Source organism: Vanellus vanellus, assembly GCF_965231255.1.
Source record: "Vanellus vanellus genome assembly, chromosome: 2".
NCBI lineage: Eukaryota > Metazoa > Chordata > Aves > Charadriiformes > Charadriidae > Vanellus > Vanellus vanellus.
The window spans coordinates 93,603,064-93,629,195 of record NC_138906.1 but is presented as its reverse complement, the minus strand read 5'-3'; the positions used below and the strand labels follow the sequence as shown (position 1 = coordinate 93,629,195).

The window sequence follows — 26,132 nt, the reverse complement described above, 5'->3', positions numbered from 1 at the left end:
CGGACTTTCAAATGTCTGCATTTGCCACATGTGTAATTCCAGCTGTTCTCTTCAGTGTTCCCGACCAGGCACTGCACATCACATTGCTGATGTCCTCATACCACAGCAGGAGCTAGAGGTACAGGGAAGCAAGGGTGCTACTGAGCAATAAATGGTAAACTGTAAATCTCATTGCTGTACTCCAAAAAACCACACTGGCATCCATGTTCAGAAAGCCGGACGAAAATGCAGCTGTATGTTACTACCAGTGATCCTCTAAATCCACAGTCTGTGCAGAATCTAGGTTTACGTAAGGATGAGGTCGTTTTTCTATAGACCCTTTTCCATTCCAGATTCCAGTTGATGCCAGACAACCACCCGTTGCGTTTCTCCAATAAAAGTACAGTAACCTCAAACCCAAAAGAAATTATTCTTTGTGAAGAATCATCTAGACATCTAACTTGCAGATCATCTGGTTTCTTCTCCCCATTTCTTAGGCATCCCATCAGATTTTTCCTCAAATCCATTCCCTGCTTGCTCGCCTCCTTCACATCCTTCTCACTTCCAAAGTTCAAACATGCTGATGCTTGCACGGCATCATCTCCAACTAAACGCTCATCCATGCTTTGCCACTTCTCTTCCCACCCGCCAGGGCTGTTATTTGCTTATGCACTCACATATCCTTTCACGCCATCCCCTCTCCTTAGAAAGCCTAAATAGGGTCTCTTGCTGTGTTGCTTTCTGCTTTTATTACTATTATTTATTTCAGGCTTCCTTTGCCAGCTACTCACTCCCAGTTTTCTCTTTGCTTTACACTCTACCCAGGATAACACCACACCATAAATTTATAAAATGCTACGAGGAGGTTGACAGCCCAGTACTGCAGTTTTTTTTTTGCAGGTTTTGGGACAAGAACTTTGTCCTGTAATTGTTTATAAACCGCCACGTTCTCTTGCAGAGCTGGAGTATCAGCAGATGGGAGGTTTCTGATGCAGTGTTCAGAGTCAAGAGGCTCAGGTATTCCAGGTAATCACTCGAACTGCCTGTAAAATTTGGAGTGTCGGCAAACCTGAGCTCCTAACTATCTGCAAGCCAATAAGAAGAATCCTTCCCTCTGGAGTTATACACAGAAACAATACTAAGTTATGAAAACACGTTTTTTGGGAAGAATTAATTCTTTTTTTTTTTTTTTAATTAATTCTACTTGATGAATACTCCTAGAACTCCATCTCAAGGGTCAGGCTCAACAAAGCGAAGCTATAGCTTTCAATTGGTTTCAATGTTTTTTGCCATCACTTGAAAAAGATGCAAATTTTCCAATGATCACAGTTCAATGAAACCAGTAACTACAACAACAGATATTCCCTCTCCCAGGACCCCACTTAGTAGCTGTGCTATTCAATATTAGAAGCGATGTAAAAACTAGAGTAGATGACAATCAAGAAACAAGACAGCTCACAGATGTTATTCCTAAAATCTCTCATCTGTAAAATCTAAACATATTCTAATTAAGTAGGTTGTTTACTAGAATTCCAAATTGGACAGAAGCCTAAAATTCCTAGAACAAGAAGCCATTTAATGAAGCATTGAAAATACTATTGAGTGAGCAACAAAATTGATGAAATCTTTACCTAATAATGATGAGTCAGAATAATGCATTTCCATCATATACAGCACATACACTTGAAGACAACATCTTTAATGAACGGACTACACTGTTAATGTGATACTGCAGTCAAGAATACCCTTCCTGTGTAATAAATCATGGGATTTCAGGGGAATAACTATAGTACACCTTTAAGAAGCATTGCCAGCTGTACAACCCACCAATATGAGTAAATGCAGCAGAGTTAAGGAAGGTCTCCATGTGGTTATTACTACAAAGCTATTTTCAGACATGTAAGTGAACCACAGTGGCTGCTAAAATGGTATTAATGTCAACATATATCTGTTCATCTTTGGACTAAACGGTAGTGTATTGCTTTTTATAGGTCATCAGGATGTATCAGGAACTGTGGAAAAACCCCACTTCTTTCCGCAACTTAATGGCGCCTTAATACTTGGGAGTCATAATCATCACAAGAGAGAGACAGAGACAGTAAGACAGTGCGTATATATAACAACAGCTAAATAAGTCAGAGGGAAGAGACGCACTGGGTCCTTCATTTCCTCTCCTTGACCCCTATAACATAAGCGCCTTCCCCGCAGCACAGTTCCTAGTGGCAGCCAACACAACGAGCATCCCACTCGCTCATGTGGGAAACGATGAGCCCAGCAGCACTCACGCTTCACACATCTGACATAACCAGGCTGGACTGGAAATAATACATCCTATCAACCTCTCTCAGAAGACTGATGATACCACGTCTCTGTGGCCTACAGATGAAGCTATTAACTCTACAGCGGCGGTACTTCTGCCTATGTAAAAACTGTGGGAAGGCAACGAGAGGCACAGAAGTCTTAAGTATTCACCAAGGCAGCAGTAAAACCTGCAGAAATTAAGAGTACAGATGGCAAAAAAAAAATAACTTCTTTAGAATTGTTTGAAGATAAGTTTATGAGCAGATGCATAAATGGAGTTGAAGATGTAAAACAGCAGACGCACCATTGTGTAAACAAGTAGATTTCCCACTAGTGGGGCACGAAAAAAACTGTAACTTAGGAGGGGTAGTAGGTTCATACAGAAACTTACTGTAAATTGTCATAATTAAGAAGTGACAAATCATTTGCACTCATTGAAGTTCTGGTCCAAAGTAATTTGAGCTTTCTCTTCCCCCCTTCCACATGCTGAAGTTAAATTAACAAACAAAACAAACCAAAACCAAACCAACAAAAAATCTGAATTAAAAAAATGTAATCTACATTTGGTTCCTTGAGCCTTGAAAACATCTAAGTTTAAAAAAAAAAAAATCAATCATAATCCCAAACTGATTTGTTATTGTGCTGGAATTTTTGTTAATATTTCCTTGCCACTTTCACAACTCAGGAGAGCATGAATGGGGTTAGGCTGACAAGAATAAAGATATCAGCCTTGTTTTTACTTTCTCTATGCCTTCAAAATACCACAGATGTTTCAAAATCCATTTGGGCTTGTTGACTTTCAGATTTCCACGTTATTCACAAACAAACAGAGATTTTGGCAGCAGAGAAATTCTAAGCAAAACACTAAAAGCAACACCTTTCGAAAAACGTAGGTCTTTCCCAAACCACGTCAGGCTTCTGAAGAGAATTTATGGTCCTTGTAAGGCTGTGACTTTGTAAGTCAGCCTGCATTTTCAAATCTTACTGTAAGATTGAAAAACATCTCGTGGAGCACATGCTCAGCAATCTGCAGCTCCAGTGCAGAATTTTATCCTCATGGCATCATCTCACCAGCTAAGGCTTCTGCTCCCATTTCCACTGGTATGGATGCTGTAATCCCTCTGCCATCCTGCCTTGCGACACCCACAGGAGAGCAGAGTGGTGCTGATGGAAACAGCTTTATGAGTCCTCATCCTTCCCCTACACCTGCGCTGTGTTTTGTGTCAACATTCATGTCCTTTTTGCAAAGAGAAACGCGCACACACACACACACACACACACACACAAGCAAAGCCCGTGGGAAGGGCTGTGAATCAGAGAAGAAATGCAGCAAACCTCCCATTCGCCTGCACGCTCAGCTTCCGAGTTAGCACCGCCTCCACTCAGGGCAATATTTTGCCATGCCAAGCCATATCTGAATTTTATATGAGCAAACTCCCAAACTTGCATACATATTTACACCTCTATGCATAAATGTTTGTCAAGGTAACGTCACTTAAAAGTTAGGAGGTCACCTTTTTCTTCCTTCAGTGACCTCTCGTACTCTTTGCCACAAATAGTAGGTGGAGACACACAGAAATCAGATTGCTATCCATTTATACCTCCTTCCCTGACCTTAATCAAGAGACAACATATTAGTAACCTCTCCAAGACCATCAACTTGTAAAATGGCCTCTGAAATCGTGTGCAATTATTGCATTTGCAATTGTTTCCGCTGAGCAGCAGCGACCTGACGACATCTGCCCCTCACCTCGCCAGACCTCTCCACGCATCGCAGTGGCACAGGCAACCAGCTCCATTTACACTTGTGTGCTCACAATATTGGAACCAACACTGAAGCCCAACAAAGAACCAACATCCTCACACGTCCAAATAAACAGGCTGCAGTTCCACTGCCTAACTGTGTCGGTAACTTCCCTCGCGCATCCCGAGCAGGTTTCCAAAGCTGGCTAACAAAAAGCAGGAAAGGAACCGATGTTTCATTACGGGAAGGTATCAGCATGAGGGCTAAAGGTTGAAGGGGGTCGAAAAGAAAGCTGAAAGCCAAAGTCTTTTCAGAACTTTCCTGTAAATGTCACCGTTAAGCGTTCCCTTTTTACCAAGGCCGCCAGCCATGTTCCAACGTAACATGGAGCCCTGCAGTTTTATCCTCTCACTACACGCTTAACAGAGTAAGGTATTTTAGGCTTGCTTTACAGCCATTAATACGACACCACTATGCAAAGACAAAGAAATGCAACTCGTCAGGAAAGCGTGTGAGACAAGCCTTTAAAACTACAGAGAACACGTGCAGGAGCATCACTGTTTTGGCCACCCCTCAGAATTAACTTCTCTGGAAAAGGAAGGATCTCTCAATCCCTGCGCAAAAAGGTCACATCAAGTAGCTGCTGTTAAAAGTACCTTCTCCCTTGTAAAACCCCGAAGCTTTATGCAACCCTTGAGGGTGAGATGGAAAAAGGGACGATGATATGATGCTTTCTGCCATGCTTTGAAAAATCACTGATGATCTACACATTACTGCCTAAAGAGAACAAGGGGAAAGACTGATTTATTCCAGAAAGCATAATTCTGCTCCTTTATTTATTTATTTATTTTTCCAGAAGTTGGAGAATGTGGAAAGACATTATGAATAAAAGTTATGTTTCCGAGAACACAGAAATACCACAGAGAGCAGAGGTGGCAACTTATTTACAGGCTACACAAATACATTTTCTTTTTCTCCATCCTGAGGGGGCTCGAGATGCCAGAACCCTGGCCTGGATTTCATACTCCCCTCAACGCATTCAGCTCAAAAATCTCTGGTGTGTTGAGAAACAGGTTTTGAACCAGCCCTGTGCCTAACAGTCATTTGCAAGCAAATTCTTAAAGTCTGCTCGCAGATCTCAGCCATAGTAAAACACTAAAGGGAAAAAGGCAAGGTAAGCAACCAGGGAATTGGCCCCGACTCTAAAACTTTACAGTGCACTGTAATAAGTTGCATTTTCAATGATAATGACCTCGCACAGCGGTGCTAAAAAGGCCCTTTTCTAAAGGGATTTCCCTAAACATAAAGCTTTTCAAGTCCATTGTTGACGTATCACTGTAACTCAGACTGCAAGCCAGGCCCTTATTAAAGAGAAGGCCCATAGTCATTCTCAAAAAGCAAACACTATGCAACCTTGGCAGCACTGTCTAAACGGTGAAAAAGGAAAAGAGAAACAACTGTTAGGAAAAAGGTATCATCGCAGACTGATTACCAGGAATAGCAGTCAGCCCAGAAAACCCTGCTCCATCCCTGCAAGGTAGAAGTTTCACAGCTAACAGTTAAATAACGAAACAAATGTAATGCTGGAAATTCTCGTAAAATCCACATGACCACCGAGTGGCATCCTTTCAAGTAGCACTTTTTACTGTAAATACCAAAGGAATTAATAAAGATCAGCCCCCTCATCCAAAAATGTTACAGTATCGCGGAGCAAGAAAGGTCATGTTTAAGGGGAATATTTTACAGCCCTGCAGAAGTAGTGCCACCACAGAAATGAGCAGGGGAGGGGGGGAGACCCAGGATGCCCTCCGAGAAAGCACCTGAAGAACATAATGCCCCGTTAAGCGGCAGAAGGAACCCCAAAACGCCTTTTGGCTTCAGCCCTTACCATGAACTCCTCTAGGGTCTGGTAGGTCTTCCCTCGAAACTCGCAGTAGTTCTTCCTCTCCTTGCACTGCGGGCAGCACTGGGTGGTGTCCACGTGGAGGCACCGGGGATGGAGCCTGGGGCACTCAGGCTGGATGCAGAGCGGGCCCTCCTCGGTGCAGAGGCAGGGGCAGGCGGAGGGGCCCGGTGCAAACTTCTCCCCGATGGCATAGACAAAGCCACTCTCGTCCACACAGCCTTTCCCGCGGTAGTCCGGGTAGGCGTACTCCTCCGGAGGCTCGGGAGTGACGCTCGCAACAGCTTCTGGGAGAGATGCGTCTTCAGCCGCCTGAGGCTCCTGGGGAGCGGCATCCCTTTGCTCTTGCACCGGAATGCTCCCGGATTTACTGCTCGTCCCCTGGCTGTTCCAAGCCTGCTTTTGCTTAGTCCAAGACTCCTTGTTGGAGTAGTTCCTGCTTCCTTTGCTCTTCCAGTCCCTGCTGCCCTCCTCCCTCCCACTTCTGCCGATCTCGTTCATTCTCCCCGGGCCTGTCTGGCTGTCCCTTGTCGATGTGTGATCCCTCTTTTCCTGGCTCGCCTTTATCTCCTGTTTGTCTTGAGCCTTGGCCAGTTTTTGTACAGGTATGGTGGAGCTACAGAGGGCAACCATGAGGCAGCAGGTTACGAGGAGAGAACTGGAGAGAGCTCCAATTGCCATTGCAGTAGAGCTGGGCATCACCTACTGCATCCCACAGGGGACACTGCATTCACATCGGAGGGAAGCGCTTCACAGCTCCACAGTCCCTAGGAAGAGAAGGATTAGGAACACTTCAGCTTCTGCACTTTTTCTGCCCCCCCCCCCCCCCCCCCCCTTCCCCCGGCCTCCACCAATGCAACATCTCAAAACAATATGCAACCTGTCTCCATAGTTTATGCAAAAGGCAAACAGCAGCCTGGTGCTGCATCCCTCCTCCTCCTCCTCCCCCGTTCTGCCAAGTCTTATAAATAGCAGGGCTGTGGACACGGACCGGGCATCTTCGTTTCGGTGGGAGCACCACGCAGAACTGTGGGGAGCTGGGATTTGCAAAGGCAGGTGCACGCAAAAACCAGAACATTGCGGGGGGTGGTGGGGGAGTGGGGGGGGGTGGGGTGGAGGGCTGTTTTTCCTTTCAGATGACAACACGTGAAGAGGATGGGCACTGAATTAAATGGAGCTTCCCCCAAAACCCAGCTGAGCCCGGGCACAGGGATGAGTCAACCGAGCCCTATTCGCTGACTGCACCCACCGCCGTTTCCATTAACCTCTTATTCAGTCTCAAATACACTCTTGCTGTTTGTTTGGTGGTTTGTTAATTTTTTTTTTTTTTTTTTTTTTTTTTAATACTTACCAGCGAGCCCATTTCTTTCCAAGACAGCTCAAACCAAGCGCACGGAAGCGAGCGGAGCCGCACTCCCTCTCTCCCGAGCGACCCGAACGAGCGCTCCCCGCCGCCGCGTTCCCCCCCGGGCGCTGAGGGCAAAGCGGAGCCGCCCGGGACTTTCCGCCCGCAGCGGAGGGTCCTTTAACCCGCACCCCCGCAGGAGTTCAGCACCGCTCCCGGCCCCGCTCCTCAAAACACCACACGTTAAATCGGAAAAAAAAAAAAAAAAAAACAAACCAAAACCAACCAACCAAACAAAAAATAAACAAACAAAAAACCCCACCCCAAAACAACAAAAAAACACCAACCCACTCAAAACCGCAAAACCAAACCACCACCACCACCACCCTCCCCCCCAAAAAAAAATAATCCCCAAACAACCCGAAATACGTACACTCCTCCGGCTACGACGAGCAAAGGCGCTCCAGCCTCCCGGCACGGCCCCACCTCCGAGGTACCCCCTCCTCAAAGCCATTTAAAAAGCCTCCCTCTCTGCCCGCCCGCCCGCCTCCCCCCTCGGCCCTCACCGGCGGCGGCACCGCGGGCAGCGCAGCCCGTTCCTCCCTCCTTCCCTCCCGTCCGCCCGCCGCGCCACCTGCCCAAACTTTCCGGCGGGCCGCCCGACCCCTTCCCGGTGTGTGTGTGTGGGGGGGTGGGGTGGGGGGGTGGAAGCCGAGGCCACCCTCTTCCCCAGCCCGGCAGCATCCCCCGGTGGCCCGGCCCGGCGCCTCCCTACCTGCGCTGGAGCCGGGCTCAGACCCCCCGCCGGCGGCTGGCAGCGGTGAGCTTCGCCCCCCGCCCGGTTCCCATGGCGGGGCCGCGGGCGGACGGACGGACGGACGGGGGGGGGGGGGCGGCCGGCCGGCGTCGGCTTGTTGCTGCCCGCCCGCCGCCGCCTCCGCGGACCTGCAAAGGCTGCCAGCAGCAGCGCGGCGGCCACCCGATCCGGCCCCGCCGCCCCCGGGGGCGGGCTCCGCCGCGGCCCCCGTTGCTTTCACATGGCGGCCGTGCGCCCCCGTCCGCGGGGGGGGCGGCGGCAACGGGGCAGGACGGGGTGGCCCCCTCTCTCCTTCCCTCCCTCCCGCCGTACCGGGCGCGGGGAGGGGACTCGCCGGGAGCGGCAGCGCCCGCTGCGACCGGCGCATCGCCCCTGCGCGCCCCTCCCCGCGGCGGTGCGGTGCGGTGCGGTGCGGTGCGGTGCGGTGCGGCCGGGGGGAAGGTGGTGGTTGGGGGTTCACCGCCGACGGGTGAAACTTTTGCCGGTGTCAGGGCGTCGGTGCTGGGGGGAGGGGGGGGGTGAGCTTCGTACCCGCGCGAAGCTTCGATGCCGCGGGGATGGGCGCTCTCCCCGCCGCCCTGCTGCCTGGGGGTCGGGGGGAAGGGGGGGGGGGGGGGGCGAAGAGCGCAGGTGTCCCCCAGTGGGGACAGTCGCCCTCACCCGCGGGGCCCGGCGGCAAAGCCGCGCTACAGCCGAGCGCTGGGAGCGGGGGCGGGCGGAGAAGCAGCGTTTCAGCGGGGTAAGCGCAGCCCGCGCGGGTCCGCGTCCGCGCTGCAGCATCGCGTCGCTCTGCCTTAGCTCTCCCTCCCCGGCCTCTTCTGGCAGCCGTGTATGGTTTACTAGTGGTATCTGATTTACTAGTCGAAATACTTGCTGCGATTTACTAGTTGGAATACTTACTTATGCTTTTGAGCGGCCAACAGGCGCTTTTGTACTTAGATGTAGTTGCGTTTTTCTCCTTTATACTTTCTTGACCCAGAGAACGGGCAGAGCGGGCCTTCCTAAAGATGGTGGCTGAACCGCGGCTAGCCAGGCTGTTGGGACAGAAACGCAAAAGAGAGAAACGCTGGAGAGTGGTCTTCAAGTGTGGTGCTTTTGTTCTGCAGCTGAGCAAGGGCTTGGAACCCAAAAGGTTATTTATTTATTTATTTTTAAGCTGCATTAGATGACATACCAGTATAATCGCCTTCTACGAGTTTTGCTTTACAGATGTCCCAGCCACGCTAACCCTCCTGCCAGGGCTGGATTTCCCAAAGTACCTGGCACCATAACTGAAAGTTTTAGGCTTGGTAAAATTTTCAGATTTTGTTTTCATTAAAATGGTATAGCACTGCGGTATCGGTATTCAGGAGAGCAACGAAAATCTGCTGGATACTAATGTTTCGCTGTTAAGTACCTTCATGAGCGCCTGTTATTTGTGCAAACCCAGACACTTAAACCTCCTCCACAGGAGGATGCAGGTGCTAAACTCTTTTTGCGGCTGGGTTCTCGCTATAAACATCTATGAGTCCTGTCTAGTTTACAAAATTATTTCTATTGACACCATCTCATATCTCTCAGTTGGATATTCACCAGCTAAATAATGGCTTAATCTTCTGAAACTTTAAAATACAAGACTAAAGCTTTGAAGGATACTCAAAAATCAAATGTTTCCATAGGTGCAAAATGAAATTCCAGATTACTATGGGGTTTCTAGACTAAATTTTACAGTCAAGCTAGTCCTTTCTCATTACCTGACTAATAATCAACAAGAAGTATTTGCCTTCAAATTATCACCTCGTTGTCTCTGAATAAAGAATTAAAAGAGAGGACTTGGGAAGGCAGTGCTACTGCTGTGTTAAAGAGGAGAGAGAGGCCAATTTATGGTTCTGACATTTTCACGTGTTCCCAGGTGAAACTTTGGTACAAAATCTGAGATGTTCAGCACCCAGGACTCTCTTTGTAGGAGCTCTGCTGCTCCCAGACCTGATTACATGGCACACGGATCAGCTGGGGCTGAAGGTTCAAGATACCGCTGTGTAGCAAGAAGGGCAAAGCCTCAGAGCACTTCCATAGCGACAAATGGCAGCTCATCTTGGCCTTCTTGGCAAAGTAAGAAGTAAACACCCTCGTTTATTTTTCTAAAAAATTTCTTACTGGACTTCAGCCTCTATTTCTTCAGATTCGTAGATTTATTAAGTGATGAATGGTACCTGACATTAGGACCCTTGTAGAACTGAGACCTGACAGGTTCCTTAGTGTCATAGTATCAAATTGCGATGTATTACAGTCCAAATGGTCAAACAGCAGATATATAAGTGTTTGGTGTTTTCTTCAGTGTGAATTCTCAACCAGAAGGAGAGAGAAACACGAGAATCTATTATTTCAAGGCTGCTTTTACCAATTTCTTTAATGTGAGTTTTATACTCCTGGTATAACCTAGAAAGCCCTGGAGACTGGAGCCGTTCTGTTTATTCACAGAATAGAAAGAAACACAGGTACAGGTTTCCCCACTCTGCTCTCCCTCTAGGCAACAGTAGCAAGGACAACTGGGTCTCTGGATGAGAGTCAAATTCTGCATCCCGTTCAAGATGCTTTCCCTTCTGCTGGGTCTGGTCTGCGTGATGAGAACTTTGCATTAGCTAAATTAGAGGTGTCATGTACAAAACGATCTACACTGGTTTTAGCTTAATTTTACTGGGAATTGCCTTAATTTTACTAGGAAGCAGTTGAATGTAAAACAAAGAGAGAAACTCAGTAGCTGAAATAAAAATATGGCAAGGAATGACTTAAACTGGTGTGATGACCCTGTCCGTTACACCGGGCTCAAGACAATGAGAATGAACCTCCACACTGAAGACACCTGGCTATTAGTCTGAAAAATTAATTTAAAATTTAATTAGTCAGAATTTTTTTTTTTTAAAAATTAGTTAAACATCTACTCCATGAGATCGGGGGACTGTCATTTTGAAAAACATTTTTTTTGAGAGTAGCCTTTGTGTCAATGATGGGAACCCAAATGTAGGATCTATCTTTTACCAAGTTAAAATCAGTTATCTGCCTGGTTAATAACAACCTAAAACCAAAGCCTCGCAGCTATAGAGGCACTTCATCTGGACATCTGAGAGCATTGAACACAACCATTTTTAGCCTAATATATAGATAAAGTGAGGATATGCACGTGCTCACCCCAGCGTAGGCTTGCAGCCCCCCGACACCAGCGGATCACCTAAAGCACACACATCCCTTCTCATGATCTCACGCAGGGAGCGTGCCCCATCTTTCCTATTTTGATAAAAGATATATCCCCTAGGGCCCCCTGTTGTCAGTGAGAAGACAGGGAGAGAGAAGAGGAGGAAGCTCCATGAGAGCCCGGGGAGGTGGGGGGCAGAAGAGGACCCCCAGTGCAACTGGGAGCTGGGGAGGGGCTGTTTAGAAAACCCCACACAACAGATCAGCTTTGGTATCGGGGTGTCTGCTGAGCCCTCGGTGAGGACAGGGTATACTGAGGGGGCACACGGTGCAGCAGGAGGTGTGCACCACGTGTGCCCACCTCGGCTCAGCGGTTCCGAAACTCCAGAAGTTGCGGGGGAAGAAAACATCCCCGAAGCGTGACGACTCTGGGAAAACGGAGGGTCGTTCCTGTCTATTTTGCTTCATTTCATTATTCCTCCTGAAAGGAAGAGAGTTGTTGTATGAAAGGTATTTTTTTATTGTGGTGCTAAAGTGGCAGTTGTTCAGGCAGGTTCAACATCACAGCTTTCAAAAGGTACCAATTTGTGCAATAGCATTAGTCCAGCCATATGAAATAAGGCCTCCAAATAGCAGTAAGTCTGAAGAAAGAAAGAGAGGGACAAAGCCAAGGTACATATTACTCTAACTAATCATGTGTATTTGAAAGGCTGGATAAGCAATAATAAGCAGTTTAAACAACTCTTTTAAACAAAACAAAACAAAACAAAAAAGCAAGCTTCCATAACTATTTTTAAACTAGGTTAGCTTTCATCTTTTCATTTTTATTTCTTCTGTTTTCTTTATGCCACTTGTCAAAGGATGCTGAACGCGTACTGCTCCAGTTCTTTCTTTTTTCACTAGTCTGATGTCTCTTTAGTTGACTGATAAGTGCTTATTGAAGAAGTATTACACAAGCTGTAGTTACAATCGTGTCTTCATTAATTGTTTTTAAATTATTCAGTTTGTCACAGATAATGATAAGTTGCAACATTATTTTTTTTTCTGCTTTACATGCGTGAAAACAAAACTTAAAAAGCCTTCTGTCATTTAGAGTTTAGGCTCATAGAATCATAGAATGGTTTGGGTTGGAAGGGACCTTTAAAGGTCATCTAGCCCAACCCCCCTGCTCATAGCAGGGACATCTTCGGCTACATCGGGTTGCTCAGAGCCCTGTCCAACCTGACCTTGAGTATTTCCAGGGATGGGGCATCTACCGCCTCTCTGGGCAACCTGTGCCAGTGTTTCACCACCCTCACTGTAAAAAATTTCTTCCTTATGTCTAGTCTGAATCTACCCTCTTGAGTGCAAGAACTCTCTCTACACTTCTGTAAATCACAATTTGTATGCTGGGAAATAAATAATATTTCCTTATTTTAAATTTTGCTTATTACTTGTAATAGAAAACAATAAATCTCTGTAGACCAGTGGGAGATTTAAACTTTAGAAGTCAAAAGTTTATGAAACATCTTTTAAAGGAGATTTTGGCTGCTACTGGTTGATATTCTAAGAACTCTCCCTTTAGCTTAGAATTTCTCTCATTATTAAGCAAAGTGTAAATATAATGGAAATAAAATGCTTAACATTTTTTTAATTTAAAATAACCTTATTAAAAGTACTCATAATGAAGCTTGTCTCAAAATGCGAGAAAGATGACTGGTTTTGTACAATTCAGAAAAGCTCTTTTTCTGTGACAAGATCAATTTCTGTCTTGTAAGCTCTGTGGAGACTCTAACGCACGTATTTCATCTCGGTCACAGTTCCCTTCTAGGTCTGCGAAAGAGAGCGGGAAATACACCCTGCCTTTTTGTATACAAGATGTCTACAATTCTACTGCTTTAAATCACTTTTCTGTTCTTACATGCCTGTTGCATCTCTAATGGAGATTTTGCCAATATAAACTTCAGAAAGGTGTTATTACCATCTTAACCACGATAGTTAAATAATATTAAAAATTGCATAGTGAAACCTTTGGAGAGCGAGGAGGGTTCAATTCAGGATGTGTGCGTATGGGCTCATTCTGAGGAAAAAATAATTGTCTATTCAAAGCGCAGTATTTTGTGCTTGTAATTACAGGACACGAGAGTGATTATAAATGGATTTTGATGCACCTATTTTCGTCACAATTTCAGTAGCTTGGGGAAATTGGATGTTAATCATGGCTCACGATGTTATTTGATATTTCTGCCTTTGCTCTAAAAGAGGTAACAAAATGGTTTTCATGTACGTACACTTGGACATGCACATAATAGCACAAAATATTTAAATACACAATCTTTCCTATAAATATAGTCTTAATACTATACCTTGTTCTTGCCTTTTGTAAAGATGAAGGATGCACTACTAGCATTTTTAATTTTTACATTTTCATTGTGTTGAATGAACAAAATATTTCATAAGCTTGTGTTTAGCTCTGTTGAAAGGGAATCTGAACTACAGATCAGTATTAACTTTTCCTTTTATTATTTATAATTATATTATTGTTTTATTGATAGTATTTAAGTTTCTCTAGATATATTTGTGTTTACAGTAAATTTCTTCAATAAAGGCAACATCAAGTATCACAACGTTTATGAGAAAAAACCCCAAACCTTTCCACTTTTTAAGTGAATAGATCTCATCCTTTCACTGCTCTTTAATATTACTGGTGAAAAAACAAACCAACCCCCCAAAACCAAAACCCCAGCTTTGCAGTCTCTTCAATTCTCGCAGGATTTCTTGACTTCTATTGTATTAAACATTGAACTAAACTTAATGAATAAATAGAATTGAACAAAAAATTTCTTTTGTACCCTACAGGAAGATAGGGAAGAATAAAAACTATTACTGCCAAAACTGATTTAGCCCTGTAATTCATACCAATATTTAGTTCCATTTTCTAATTTTCTTTAAAACTTCCCTAACAGGAATTTTACTGTTTAGTAATTGTTTTTGTTTAAATTACCTGGAAAACAGCATAGATTGTTTTCTGACCAAGGTATGTATATGTATATATATGAAATAAAAATGTTTTAAAAGACATTCTTTTTATTCAAATACTCATGTTGACTTTATTAATGTAAAAACTTTTATTGTATAGTTGGTAATTATAAACTCCTGTCTCCCGCAAAGGCAAGCCCTTATAAAATTATTTAAAAATTGTCTTCTACAGTTTTTGCGTCATCAGACACGTGAAATGCTTTATATCATAACTGAAGCATTTTTTTCATTTTGTTGGAGAAGCTGATGAAATATACGTTGAAATTAAGTTTGCCAAGTCAAGACTTCAAAAGTTAAGGAGCTCACAGTATGTGTTCAAAAGCCTGTGTTCTATTCACGGTCTATAAAATTAGAGTGTAACCGCCAGATACCTGATCCTGTAAAATACCTGTTTGCAGACTGAGAGACCCGTCACGCCTGTTAGGGGATGTTCTCCAAAACTTACTGAGCGTAAGCTGATACAAAGCTTTCGATGTCATGCTTTTCAGAATACATCTTCAAACTTTTCCTCTTCTTTGCCCTCCCTTTCTCTTATTGTTACTATTCAGTTTGTAAAAAAAGCAGCTTTTGCAATGACATTTCATGCATAATGCACACATCTCTTATCCTGCTGCCCTCCTTACTTTTCGAACTAGCTGGGTAAGTTCAACAACACTTGACAAAGGAACCGAATCCTTAAAGCTTCAGGAAAAGCGGAAGATCAGTGCAGTAGAGCAACCTTATGTCGGTTGTCGCTGAAGATGTGCTGTGACCTCATCCCTTGTTACACAGCCGCGACTCCGTATGAGCCGGTACCCGTATAAACCCCCAGGCTACACTAGACACGTAGAGCTTACACCTTCTTGGATGCTGGAGTTGACTGATTTAAAGACACCAATCTAGAAGAAAATTCTGCTCATTCTGGTGTTCAAATCCTTATGGTTTCCTGTCATTACTGCGTTCCCGACATTACTGTAGAAGTCCCTGTGTCCCTTAGCAGGTAACGCTGGTGTGGTACCAGGTAAGCAATGGATTATTTTGTTGCTCTTTTTAAATTAAAGGCCCACGGAGGCCTTTAAATAAATTCATATGCATTTGATAATATCATCGTTTTAAAAACTGGGCAAATTATGATTTGTAACATATTGAAAGTTTCATGAATTGCAGATTCCCAAGTGTTTTGTCTTTAGATCTAATTGCTGGAGATGATTACATTCAGGACCTTTTGCAATCACAGAGGCTGGCGGTACAGACTTCCCTCTAATAAAAAAAGTTGCATGGCTCAGAAATCATGATTTAGGCTACGAGCTGTCAGAGCAGAGGGAAAAAAAGTCAGAGTAAACAATCTTTGGGCTAGAAGTTGAGTCAGGAAACAGACCAAAAAAAAAAAAAGAATTATCTTTCTGTGTTTGCATACAGGACCCAGACACCCCAGATGCCACTGGGTCCCCCATGTGTAGGCACTGGAGAAATGCTTGATGAATTGGCCGATATCCCTAAAATTGCGTATCCTCCAGTGCCCAGGTAAGAAGGGAAAGGAGAGCAGGAATGAGTGGCCTGAAGCCGTACAGCAGGTCAGTAACTGAGCTGAGAAGGTAACCTGAAGCTCCTAGCTCTCTCTCATCTTCCCTCTTCAATGCTCCATTTACATTGACTTTATTCTGCAGTAAGGTATCGAGTGCGTAGCGGAATAGCTGCCATGCTGTGTCCCTTATATGTGTACAAAAATTTAGGTGCTCATTTGTGCAAAAACTTGGTGCCTTGTTGGGTTGCTACCACCAGGCCTTGATGTGGTGATGCCCTTAGGACCACCGTAGCAAGTAGGGTGCTCAAGCACCATGGCGCAAGGTCTAAAATGAAAGGAATAGAGGTGTTCTGTAATTTGATAATGAATGGAAGCTGGTCATGCTGGTTGAGTTTCCTATTTGTTGGAAGAAGATAACGTAACAAAAACCACGTCTCTGGCTACCCACAGTCCTGCTGGAGAGTTATTACAGGCAGGGCATGGTAAACAATTGACTTTTTGGATTACGTGCTCACAAAAGCTCCCCTGTGACACTAGTGACCAGTAACTCAGGGACCAAATGCCATGAAGAGCTACGAGTTCCCTCCCTCCCTTGCCTGTGGACATTTAACCCCTTAGTCCTGCCTTCCCATTAAAATACCCTAACTACCAGGCTGCTGGTGATTAAATTCTCACTTGATACTGTTCAGCTTTATAGACACGAAACATTTTGTGGCAGAAGAGACCGGGACTCGGTCACCACTGCTGTCAAGGCAGGAAAAAGTAGGCAAACCTCATCTAACGTTGGCCTACAGCTCAGGTCAGAGCTTAGAAACAGATTGGATTTGAGTTGTGTTTTCTTCTAATATTTCTGTGAAATATAACACTAACCAGAAAATATTCCCTAAATATGACCCCAATAAATTTTCATGTGAACAGGGGTTTGTGCTCTAAGGTGTCAGTGCCTACTTCTGCAAATCCGATTGAACTTGTTTTTAGAATAGAAGTCATAGACCAAGAACTGCCAAAAAAAATGGCAAAAAAAAAAAAAAAAAAAGAGTTGCATCTTGCTTTAGGGGTAAAATGGTTGTTGGAGACATAAAAGGATATTAAACTGAATCAGCCCTAAATTGGTTTGCCTGAACCAACCAGCCCTAACTTGGTAATCCTCACAGGGTATGAAACTCTTGCCTTCAAAGGTTTTCAAAATACATCTTTTCTTCCCCCATTATTAAAATTAATGCGGCTTTAACATGATTACTGATTCCTAAAGCAGGTTCAGGCTGCTGAACCAGTGTGGTAATTTAATACAGAGCTATACCTCAGCTTCTGCCTAAGAAGAGCAGCAGCAGTAGAGGAGAAGAAAAGGAAGATCGATGCATCTGGTACCTTAAAGGTGCAGGAAGCCTTTCCACAGTCCTAGATAGCCAAATAAGTAATTACAATAATAAAGAACCAGTTTGTTGAAGGATCTCAGCCTACTGGGCACTGAAGTACTCTGAAAAATGTGGCAATCAGTATCACAGTGGAAACAAATTAGTGTCCAGGACTTCTGAAAATTTAGCCCTTAGCATGCTCTAAAAACACTGCCCGCTTCTTTTACTTGGTTCCCATCACTGTTTTCTCCAAAATAGCTATCAGCTGAGGAGGCAATCTAAGTGTTGACATTGAAATGAGCTTTGTTTCACTAGCTGTTGGATTTCTGAAACATAGGCAATTACAATTCTTTTTTCCTTATGTCATCTTTTGTCTTTATTATAAGCCTCCACTTAAATTTCTGTTTCCTGACAGATTCAAGAACAGGTGTTTATTTGCACATTTACAATTTTCATGGACTATTGGGATGAATTCTAGAACTTTTATTCAAGAAATTAGGTTTTGTTTTACACCAGTAACTCCTATATAAAGATCATTCAGACAACTGGGAACCCAAGTTATTCTCTAGCGCTGAAGCTATTATACCATTCGCTCTTTTATGCCTGATATTCTTTTGGAGTTTCATTTTCCTCCTGTATCTGTTGGAAACCAATCACTTCCAATTGTGGGTTTGGTTTGTTTTTTAATTAAGGAGACTAACAATCGATATGATTTGTAGCCACAATAGTAGACCCCCTTGCCACTACTCCATCAAACACTGGCTGGGGCCTTTGGAGAGATCCTTCCGTAGCAGCTTGCAACCACCCTAAGCAGTCACATTTCTCTCTGTAAATTAAATTTCTTTAAAAAGTCTCATTTTATCCTGAGGCGGAATTTCTGTTCCAGTAAATTCTGATCTAGAGACATCTACTTCCCATTGAAGTTGATCAGAGCTGCAGGTGACCGGTGCCTCTATAGCTCAGACCCCTAGGCTGGATTTCTCCCAGAGTACAAATATGTTATTAATACGAGCGAGCTATCTTCGGCTAAAAGCCTAGTGAAAAACACTTTTGTGCTTTTCACAGAAGTGTGGTGGTTGATTACGGCACAGACTCCCAACTCTCCTTCTCAAAGGTTTTTGCCTGATTTTAAAACTTTTTTTTTTTTTTTCTAGTGAAGACTTAAGTAAGGAGTAAACATTTCAGAACTTTTCTACTTTCTCAATTAAACAGAATTGAATGAGATAAAGGGGGAAAAAAATCACCCTCCTTTCTCCGATCCTTTTTTCTCAGTTGGGATTAATTTTTCTTTAGAAAAATAGAGGTTATAGCTGCTTTTGGAAAAAGAAAATATCAAGCACACCTGAGGTTTTAAACAAACAGTTCCTGCTGTTAAACAAATCCATGGTGAATTGTAGATGGAAGAAAAATCCCTGAAGCAGAGGCAAAAATCCAGTAATAGTTCACTGAGTCCGTATCTAGGCTTTTGCTTTGGTACTAATGGGATTTCTTTGATGGGTTGACTCAGGCTTTTGATAGAAGCAAGATTTAATGAGAATATGTTCACAGCTTCCTTTGCTGCCTTAGTTCCTGTGCTTGGTTTCCAGGTTTGGTGTTATACGTTGCTTTTTAGAGTCCGCATTGCACAGATCACAACTGTAATTTAATTTCTCTGCTCTTTCGTGCTGCGGCGCTCAAATTACACAAGGAAAAGCTACTCTGTTTTGATGTGTACCTGACAGAGATTAATTTGCCAGGAAGTTGGGTTCAAATTAGAGAATAACATCTTGCCCTTATTCTTAACAACTCAAGATCACCAAAGACACCACAAGATAAAAGAAGCTGCATGGATAGATATGTTACTCTTTTTACTTGCCAGTTGGCAGCTGGACAATCAAGGGCTCTTGAATTATTAGAAATGTTTTATTATTTGGTTGCTGAGTTATGGCAAATGGGCCCCACAATTCTTCTTCATCTTAAACAGAGGTTTCAGTAGGTGATTCAGGAAGAAAACTGCTTTAGATGATCCATTAAGTTCTTGTCTAGAGGAGAGAAATTTAGTGTTGTGCTGGTGTGAGGAGCCCTCAGTCCACAGGGTTAATTGATACAATTGCTGGAAAGGGCTGTCAAAGCCAAACAGTCAATTATATCAAGGCTGTAGGAGCTTGATGACAAGCCTCAGGTCAAATCTCTCAGCACAGATATATGCAATATTTTGTCAGCTGCATTGATGCTGCATCAGGGAGAGAAAGAAGTAGTAATACAGACAAAGCTGGAGTGCTTTGTCTGACTTGCTGGGGCATCACAACATGGAGTTTTCAAACTCAGAATAGAACTAGCGTAAAGAAATAATGATTTTAGCTCTAGTCACCTAAGAAGAATTTGGAAAATAGACCTGAAAATGTCATCTCAGAATCGCATACTTTAAACATTAAAACAAAACAAACCCCTGCAAACCCCACAAAAAAAAACAAAAAAAAAACCCACCAAAAACTCCTTTTCCTTCCTCCGATCTTTTCCCTCCCCCACACAATAAAACCTTACTGGAATGAAAAATAAAAGATGTCTCAACTCTGCCTGGAGAATTGCGCTGGCAATGCAGCAAGCGGACTGCCTGGGAGAAAGGCAGGGATGCGAGAAGGCGGCAGAGGGCCAGCGGGCAAGTTTCGCGGGGAGGGTTGGGCTGGAACTTCGGCATCGTCACACCGTGTTTGCAAAAGCCTTTGATTTTTGACAGGTATGTAAATTCATAGCAAAGTATGGTTAGAAAGTTTACTGAACTAGCCCAATCTTCTGGTTTACTGTCTCTCTTTAGAGTTTTGTTTGAGATCATCATGCCATGAAAGGAAGAATATGAAAGGATATGTTCAAGAGGGAGAATACATCTGAGAGAGACTTCTGCAGTGTTTCTGGATCACTGGCGTATAATAAGTAAAATGATTTCCCGTTCTTTTTAAGAAGTAGAAAGTTGGATTGTGGTCAAATTAAATAATTCATATAAATGGTATTTGGTGGTGAAGGGCTGAATGACATCCCAGAATACCTCATTTTTATTCTCAAAAGCCACAGTTCAGAAACACTCTCAGTACTGCATCTTCATATTGTCCAGTCCCACATCTATGATTTATAGACCTCAATACGTCCCTCCAAATGAAGGATTATTTACATAATTGTGGAGAAAGAAATACATGGATCAAAGATCATCCAATGGGACTGACTCACTTGCAACTTGCAAGGATGGTAAAGCATAAACATCAAGATTTTCTGCATCCTATGCAATTGCCCCAACCACCGAGTAACAGTTATTCGACTGCCACCTAAATACCTCCTGGAGAAAATCCCAGTGAAGCAGCTACACTTCCATGGCTGCGTTCAGTCTGACTCAATCAATCAGGACTGAGAGAAACTTCTCATTAAGAAGTCTCCTTCCAGCAGAGTACAGAACTCTATTGCAAGGCTTTCATTTACAGGAGAAAAGAATCACTTCCGTTTCTTCTTTTACTTCTAGCTCAAGATAGACCTACTAGACCTTTTCTCCTCCACTGATCTTCTTTTGGTGTCTGGGCTTAGTTGCAATATTGGGGTTTTTTTTCAGCTGCTTCAACAGCTTTACTCCTGTATGCATGTAAAGTACAGTAAGAATAGAATGAATCTTCCCATCTTCCCCCTTTTCTGCCATACACCCTTCTCCTCCACAGTGTCCAAAATGTAAGTACAACCCAAGTCTGCATGTATGTGTCAGTGCGTGCATGTTCTTGGTACTGACCGTAACAGGATGACCCAGCGTATTCTATTCCTCTCACTGGAAAATAAAATATTTTATTTTTGCAAAGGAAATAGAAACCTAGACACCTCTTTGAAACAAATTACATGAGGAGCACTTGGAGGAAACAAGGCTATAACAGAGAAGATATATAAATGAATTTTTCATATCTGTTCACTGTGGGAGAATCTTTCTTTACAGGGGTGCATCAAAGGTTGTATCTCAAACTGAAGATTTCAGAACTAAGTTCATACAAAGAACAGCAACCAATTCTCAGGATTCAGCCGAGAGTTCTAGCCTAATACTGAGCTGTAACAACAACATGCAATTTCTCACATCAGCCTTGGTATCAGAAGAATGTAATGTGAAGTTCCTTAAGGGTTTCATGGGGTTCCAGAGATAACAGGAAAGCCTGACATAGCATGAAAATCTGTAGAAGAAAATCTGACTTACGTACAGGCTAAAATGATAGTGAAGAATAAAAACAGTAGGCATATAAGCTAAATAATATACTATGGAGAGTCAAGCAGGACATTTATGCCTCACAAATCTGTTCACATTCTTTGAGGGAAGCATGAAGTGTGTAGATGAATATGATCCATCTGATAACATTAGTCTGGAGGGGAGAAATGTCTTTCCCAATAGACTTTAGCTAAGATGGATGAAAGGGAACGTATTTTCATGAACTAATCATGGACTAAAACGTAGGAAAAAAGGGCAGGAATAAAGCATTAGTTTTCACAATGGCAGGAAACAAGCATCTGTGCTGGCACCTATTCAACCTACTCTATTCATAAATGATCTAGAAAAGGGATTGGATAGGAAGAAAATAATCTGAGGGGTAAAACCAGAAGCTGACTGCGACCTATTGCAGAGGATGTCTTATACTGAAAAAAATCAGCAATAAAATAGCAGATTAAATTCTGCATCAGTAAAGCAAAGTAAAGCATGAAGTAAAAGAAAAAAAAAAAAAAAGAATTCCAGCTAGTTCATAAGGATGAACTGTAAAGTAGCTACTACCACTCAGGAAAGAGATTTTGGAGTTATAATAGATAGCTCTAAGAAAATAACGACTTGATGCTAATCAAAAAGGGAATAGGATGTTAGGCATTATTTTGAGAAGTATGGAGAACTGTCATACATGTAGTTTTGATTCCCATCATCTCTTAATGAATAGAGGTGGCTGAGGAAAGGAACAGAAGAATGTGATAAGCATAAACAAAGAACCACCAAGGAAAGACTGCATATACCAAGACTCCTCAACCTATAAAAGAGATGACTGTATGGAAACCTGATAGTCAGGAATGACATAAGGAAGGTGAATAGGGAATGATATTTCACCCTTTTTCATAATATCAGAACTAGAAGAAAGCAAATGAAGACATATTTTGACCATACTTTCCATATTGAACTGTGAAACTGAGTGCCAAAAGATCTTGTGGATGGAAATGGGTTCAGGAAACAAACTCACTTCACTACAGATATACGACTATACAGTGTGCTAGTTTTACTCTCCCTTTGTCATTTACTACTGTTCCCTTTCAGAGGGAAGATACCCAACTTTGGAGTTTTAATCTAGCACATGATAGGTGCTTTTGTGTCCTTTACTGCACGAGCAAGGAGTCGTGTATCCTCCATCTCCTCTAGGAAGCCAGTGACGTGCTATTTCAGGAATTATTCCGTGTGTTCTGAACTTCTTTCCCAACAGCGCCTAGTCCCTCTGAAATGAATCTTATGTTCTGAGTGGTGGGAGGCTTCCACTTTCAATGCGACTTCTGGTACAATGTAGTACTTCACCTTCAGTTTTCTAGAAGATACCGTCTTGTCATATTTCACAAGTTTTATGATTTTAGGATTGTCGCAGAAATGCTTACAGTGTTGGGCCACATAGTAGTGTTTATTATTGCAATTTTTCTAACCATTTTTGAAAATTGGTTTAGTGCTTATGACCAACTTTGGCCTATCTAAATCTGGAGACAGATTATGATAGATTGCCAAGAAGAGAATGATATGCCTTTTAGGACTGTTTTTCCTAAATATAGGAAAGAAAAAAAGAACAAGGTGGAATGAGGCAAAAGGATACAGATGGCACATGAAAGAATCTGGAGACTTTGACCACACAGAATCATTAAAATTCCATACCTAAATGCAATCAGTATATATTAAATGTGTTACATAAGGTATAATTGACCACACAATTACCAGCACAGTGGTAAAGACCGCGTAATGCTGAAAACTATTACATATATGGTAAGTGTAGAAAATTCAGTAACAGAACTCACTTATCCCCAGTGGCAAGCATTTGGATACATTTCACAAGAAGTAGTGATGCAGAGACTAAATTTTTAGACATTATAATGGATTTGAATATTATGTTAGACTATTTCTTGGAACAATAAGAATTTACAAAAGCAAAATTTAATCCCAAGCAACACAGAACCTGGTTAATGTGTATCTGACAATGATCCATTCTGTCACAGTAGTTAAAAAGCCAAAACATCCACTATATAACATTTAGTTTCAAGAAAGGGAATTGCATAAAAAGACCTGAAAAAGGACTGAAAGAAGCACTGGAAAAAGTAAAATGTCTGGTGGCCCAGACTAAACCAAGATTGCCTATCATGAACAAATTACTAGAACAACAAGAAAAAGATTTAATAGCAAAGTAGAAGAGGTTAACACAATTAGTAGACTTATTCAAAGTTTGAAATTGTATTCAAATGCAAGAAATATGAAACTGGTGGTATAAATGTAGAACTTCAATAAAATCTAAAATATATACAATACAGAATGTATTATAGGCATATATTAACACAACATATTTATATTATATACATACACAGAGATGTTATAAAATGTATAAATACAAAACTGGCAAATTAAATGTAAACCCAGAACATGACAGACCAAAAAAAAGGATTTTTGAGGAGCACTTGTTAAAACAATTCAAATATGTTAGGAGCTTTTTCAAAAACATTAAAAATGAGAAAACTAGTAAAATGCCAAATACAAAATGGGATACTATAGGAGTAGTCAAGGGGCATGAGACTGTAGGGAAAAAAATGAAAGTAATCTTATTTTATTGCCGTGAAACAACCAACTTTAGGCAGATTTCTGTCCCAGAGTCCTTCTTTACAGGACACTAGTTTATGGAACTAGGGCCAAAACTGAAGTATCAGCAAAAGAAACTTTATAACAAATAAATTAAATTCTTAATAAACCATCAGAACAAGTTCTGTGATTTCTAATGGAATTCCAGGAATTCTAAAGGAATTTAAATATGAAATTGGTAACGGTCAAGTACTGTGTGCAGTATACCACTTATACTGGCCTTGCTGTCAGAGAAATAGAAGATATTTTTATAATGCCAGTTACATAATTTTTAAAAGGCATCCAAAAGGGCTTATGGATCAGAAATTTAGATTCATCTGACATGCAAATTATGTGAAACCATAATACATGCATGAATGTATAAAAGGATGGCAAATGTGTTATAATGAGGGATAAATCGTGCCTCACATATTTCTTAAAATTCTCAAAAAAATCAGTCCATGGAAATATGGTGAAGAATGATCCAACTAGTGAAATGGACCAAACTGCAGTTTTCCATACAACTTTAGACAAAGTCCTTCACCAAAAGGTGGTAAAAACCTAACCTAGTGTGGTACAGGAGAAAGATCTGCTTGTGTACAGAAAACTAGCTAAAAGGCTGGAAACAACACGGACAGACCAGAGTGGCAGCATTCCCCAGGGCCAGCTCTTTTTTTTTTTTTTTTCACCGTAATGCAAGAGATCTGGAGAAGGGGTGAAAAAAGGAGTGACAAAGTTTCATATAATGTGACAATCAACATTAAACCAAAGGCCAAACAGCTGATGGACTCAACATCACGTATATTATCACTTAGGAAAGACTCCTGAGGCACTGTTAGTAGGTATTCAAAATCTGCTGTACAAAACTCGCTGGCAGCCAAAAAGAAAAAAAGAAATAGTAGGAGTTACTAGGAAGAAACAGAAAACAAAGAGGAGACCATCATTGTGACACTGCATAAATTCATATCCCAAATGTTATGTATGGGACCAAAGGCACATGTGCAGAAAGAGCAAGAAGAGCAAAATTGTGTTTAGAGTTATCTAATTATTTATATTTCAGAGAAAATAAATATCAAAGACCATGACAGTTTAACAAAGAAACAACTTTTGGGCACGGAGAGCAAGGGGAAACAGAAATCTGTTGGATAACTATGAACCTGTATAAGGAAGGAGTTAAGGGAACAATTTTTCAGCATTTGTCATGCTATAGGAAGTAGGGGTAACCAATGATAAATAAATAAGTTTAAAGCAAACCAAACCCACTGATTTTTAATATAATAGAAACTTAGATGGTGGGATTGTTTGACAGAATATTGTCTTTAAAGACCAGTTAAAAATTATGAAAGTCATGTCAAAGCCTATTAAATAGAATGGTCCAGTTGCAACCTCTGGTTCAGGATGTCTCTAAACTGCAGATTATTAAGAGCAAGAATCAACACCATGATGACTTTATTCCATTTTCGACCTGTTTTTACATTTTTTCCCTAGCCATCTGCTATGGGCTACTGTAGGAGACAGAAAAACAAGACTGGAAATGAACCTCTGGCAGTTTTCTTATGTAAACCTGCCTTGTGTTTTTTGGGATTACACGTAGCCTCTCATTTGCTGTAAAAGTTTATTTTTTAACTTTATTTGATCGTATCTTTTATGCAATTTTCACAGATTCACTGCAACTGTCTGCCAGTTTAATTTAAGAAAAAAAACAACACAACAAACAGCCTCTACTTGATATTATTTCCTTCTCACAACTTTGTACTTTTGGATTTTACTCAGGATTTTATTACAGAATGATAGCTCTAGACCATTGTTGCCTAAAAGGACACCAGCAACTTATATTAAATAGTTTTAATTCCCTCTAACTATTCCCCATTGCCTACCACATTTTCTGAGATCCTAGAAAACACCATTTCTTTCCTTATTGATTTTTTCTTTACTATAAAACAAAGCATTGATTTTCTTCCTTCTGTCTTGTGTTTCTAATGGTACTTAAATTAACATGGTTCATTTGTATGCCACCTTACCAGGACTAATGCATCCTTCTTGTCAGGCCAGCATCACCAATAATAGAAAGTAGGACCCTCCACTTAATCAGCAACCTGATAAATGGTGCACCAGTTGACAAGAGCAATGGTTGGATTCAGTATTCCTCTGTGCCCTTGGGCA

General features: G+C 42.1%; 1 protein-coding gene across 1 annotated transcript in view; it reads right to left on the bottom strand.

The window, feature by feature from the left end:
- The window catches only part of VWC2 (von Willebrand factor C domain containing 2), a gene marked incomplete at its 5' end in the record, with an annotated part of 58,898 nt that extends 52,272 nt beyond the window's left edge, over nucleotides 1–6,626 (bottom strand). The window contains one exon of the mRNA XM_082479714.1: nucleotides 5,913–6,626. Coding sequence (XP_082335840.1) covers nucleotides 5,913–6,626 — 714 coding nt within the window. The remainder of the gene's footprint in view (nucleotides 1–5,912) is intronic.
- Nucleotides 6,627–26,132: the final 19,506 nt, after the last annotated feature.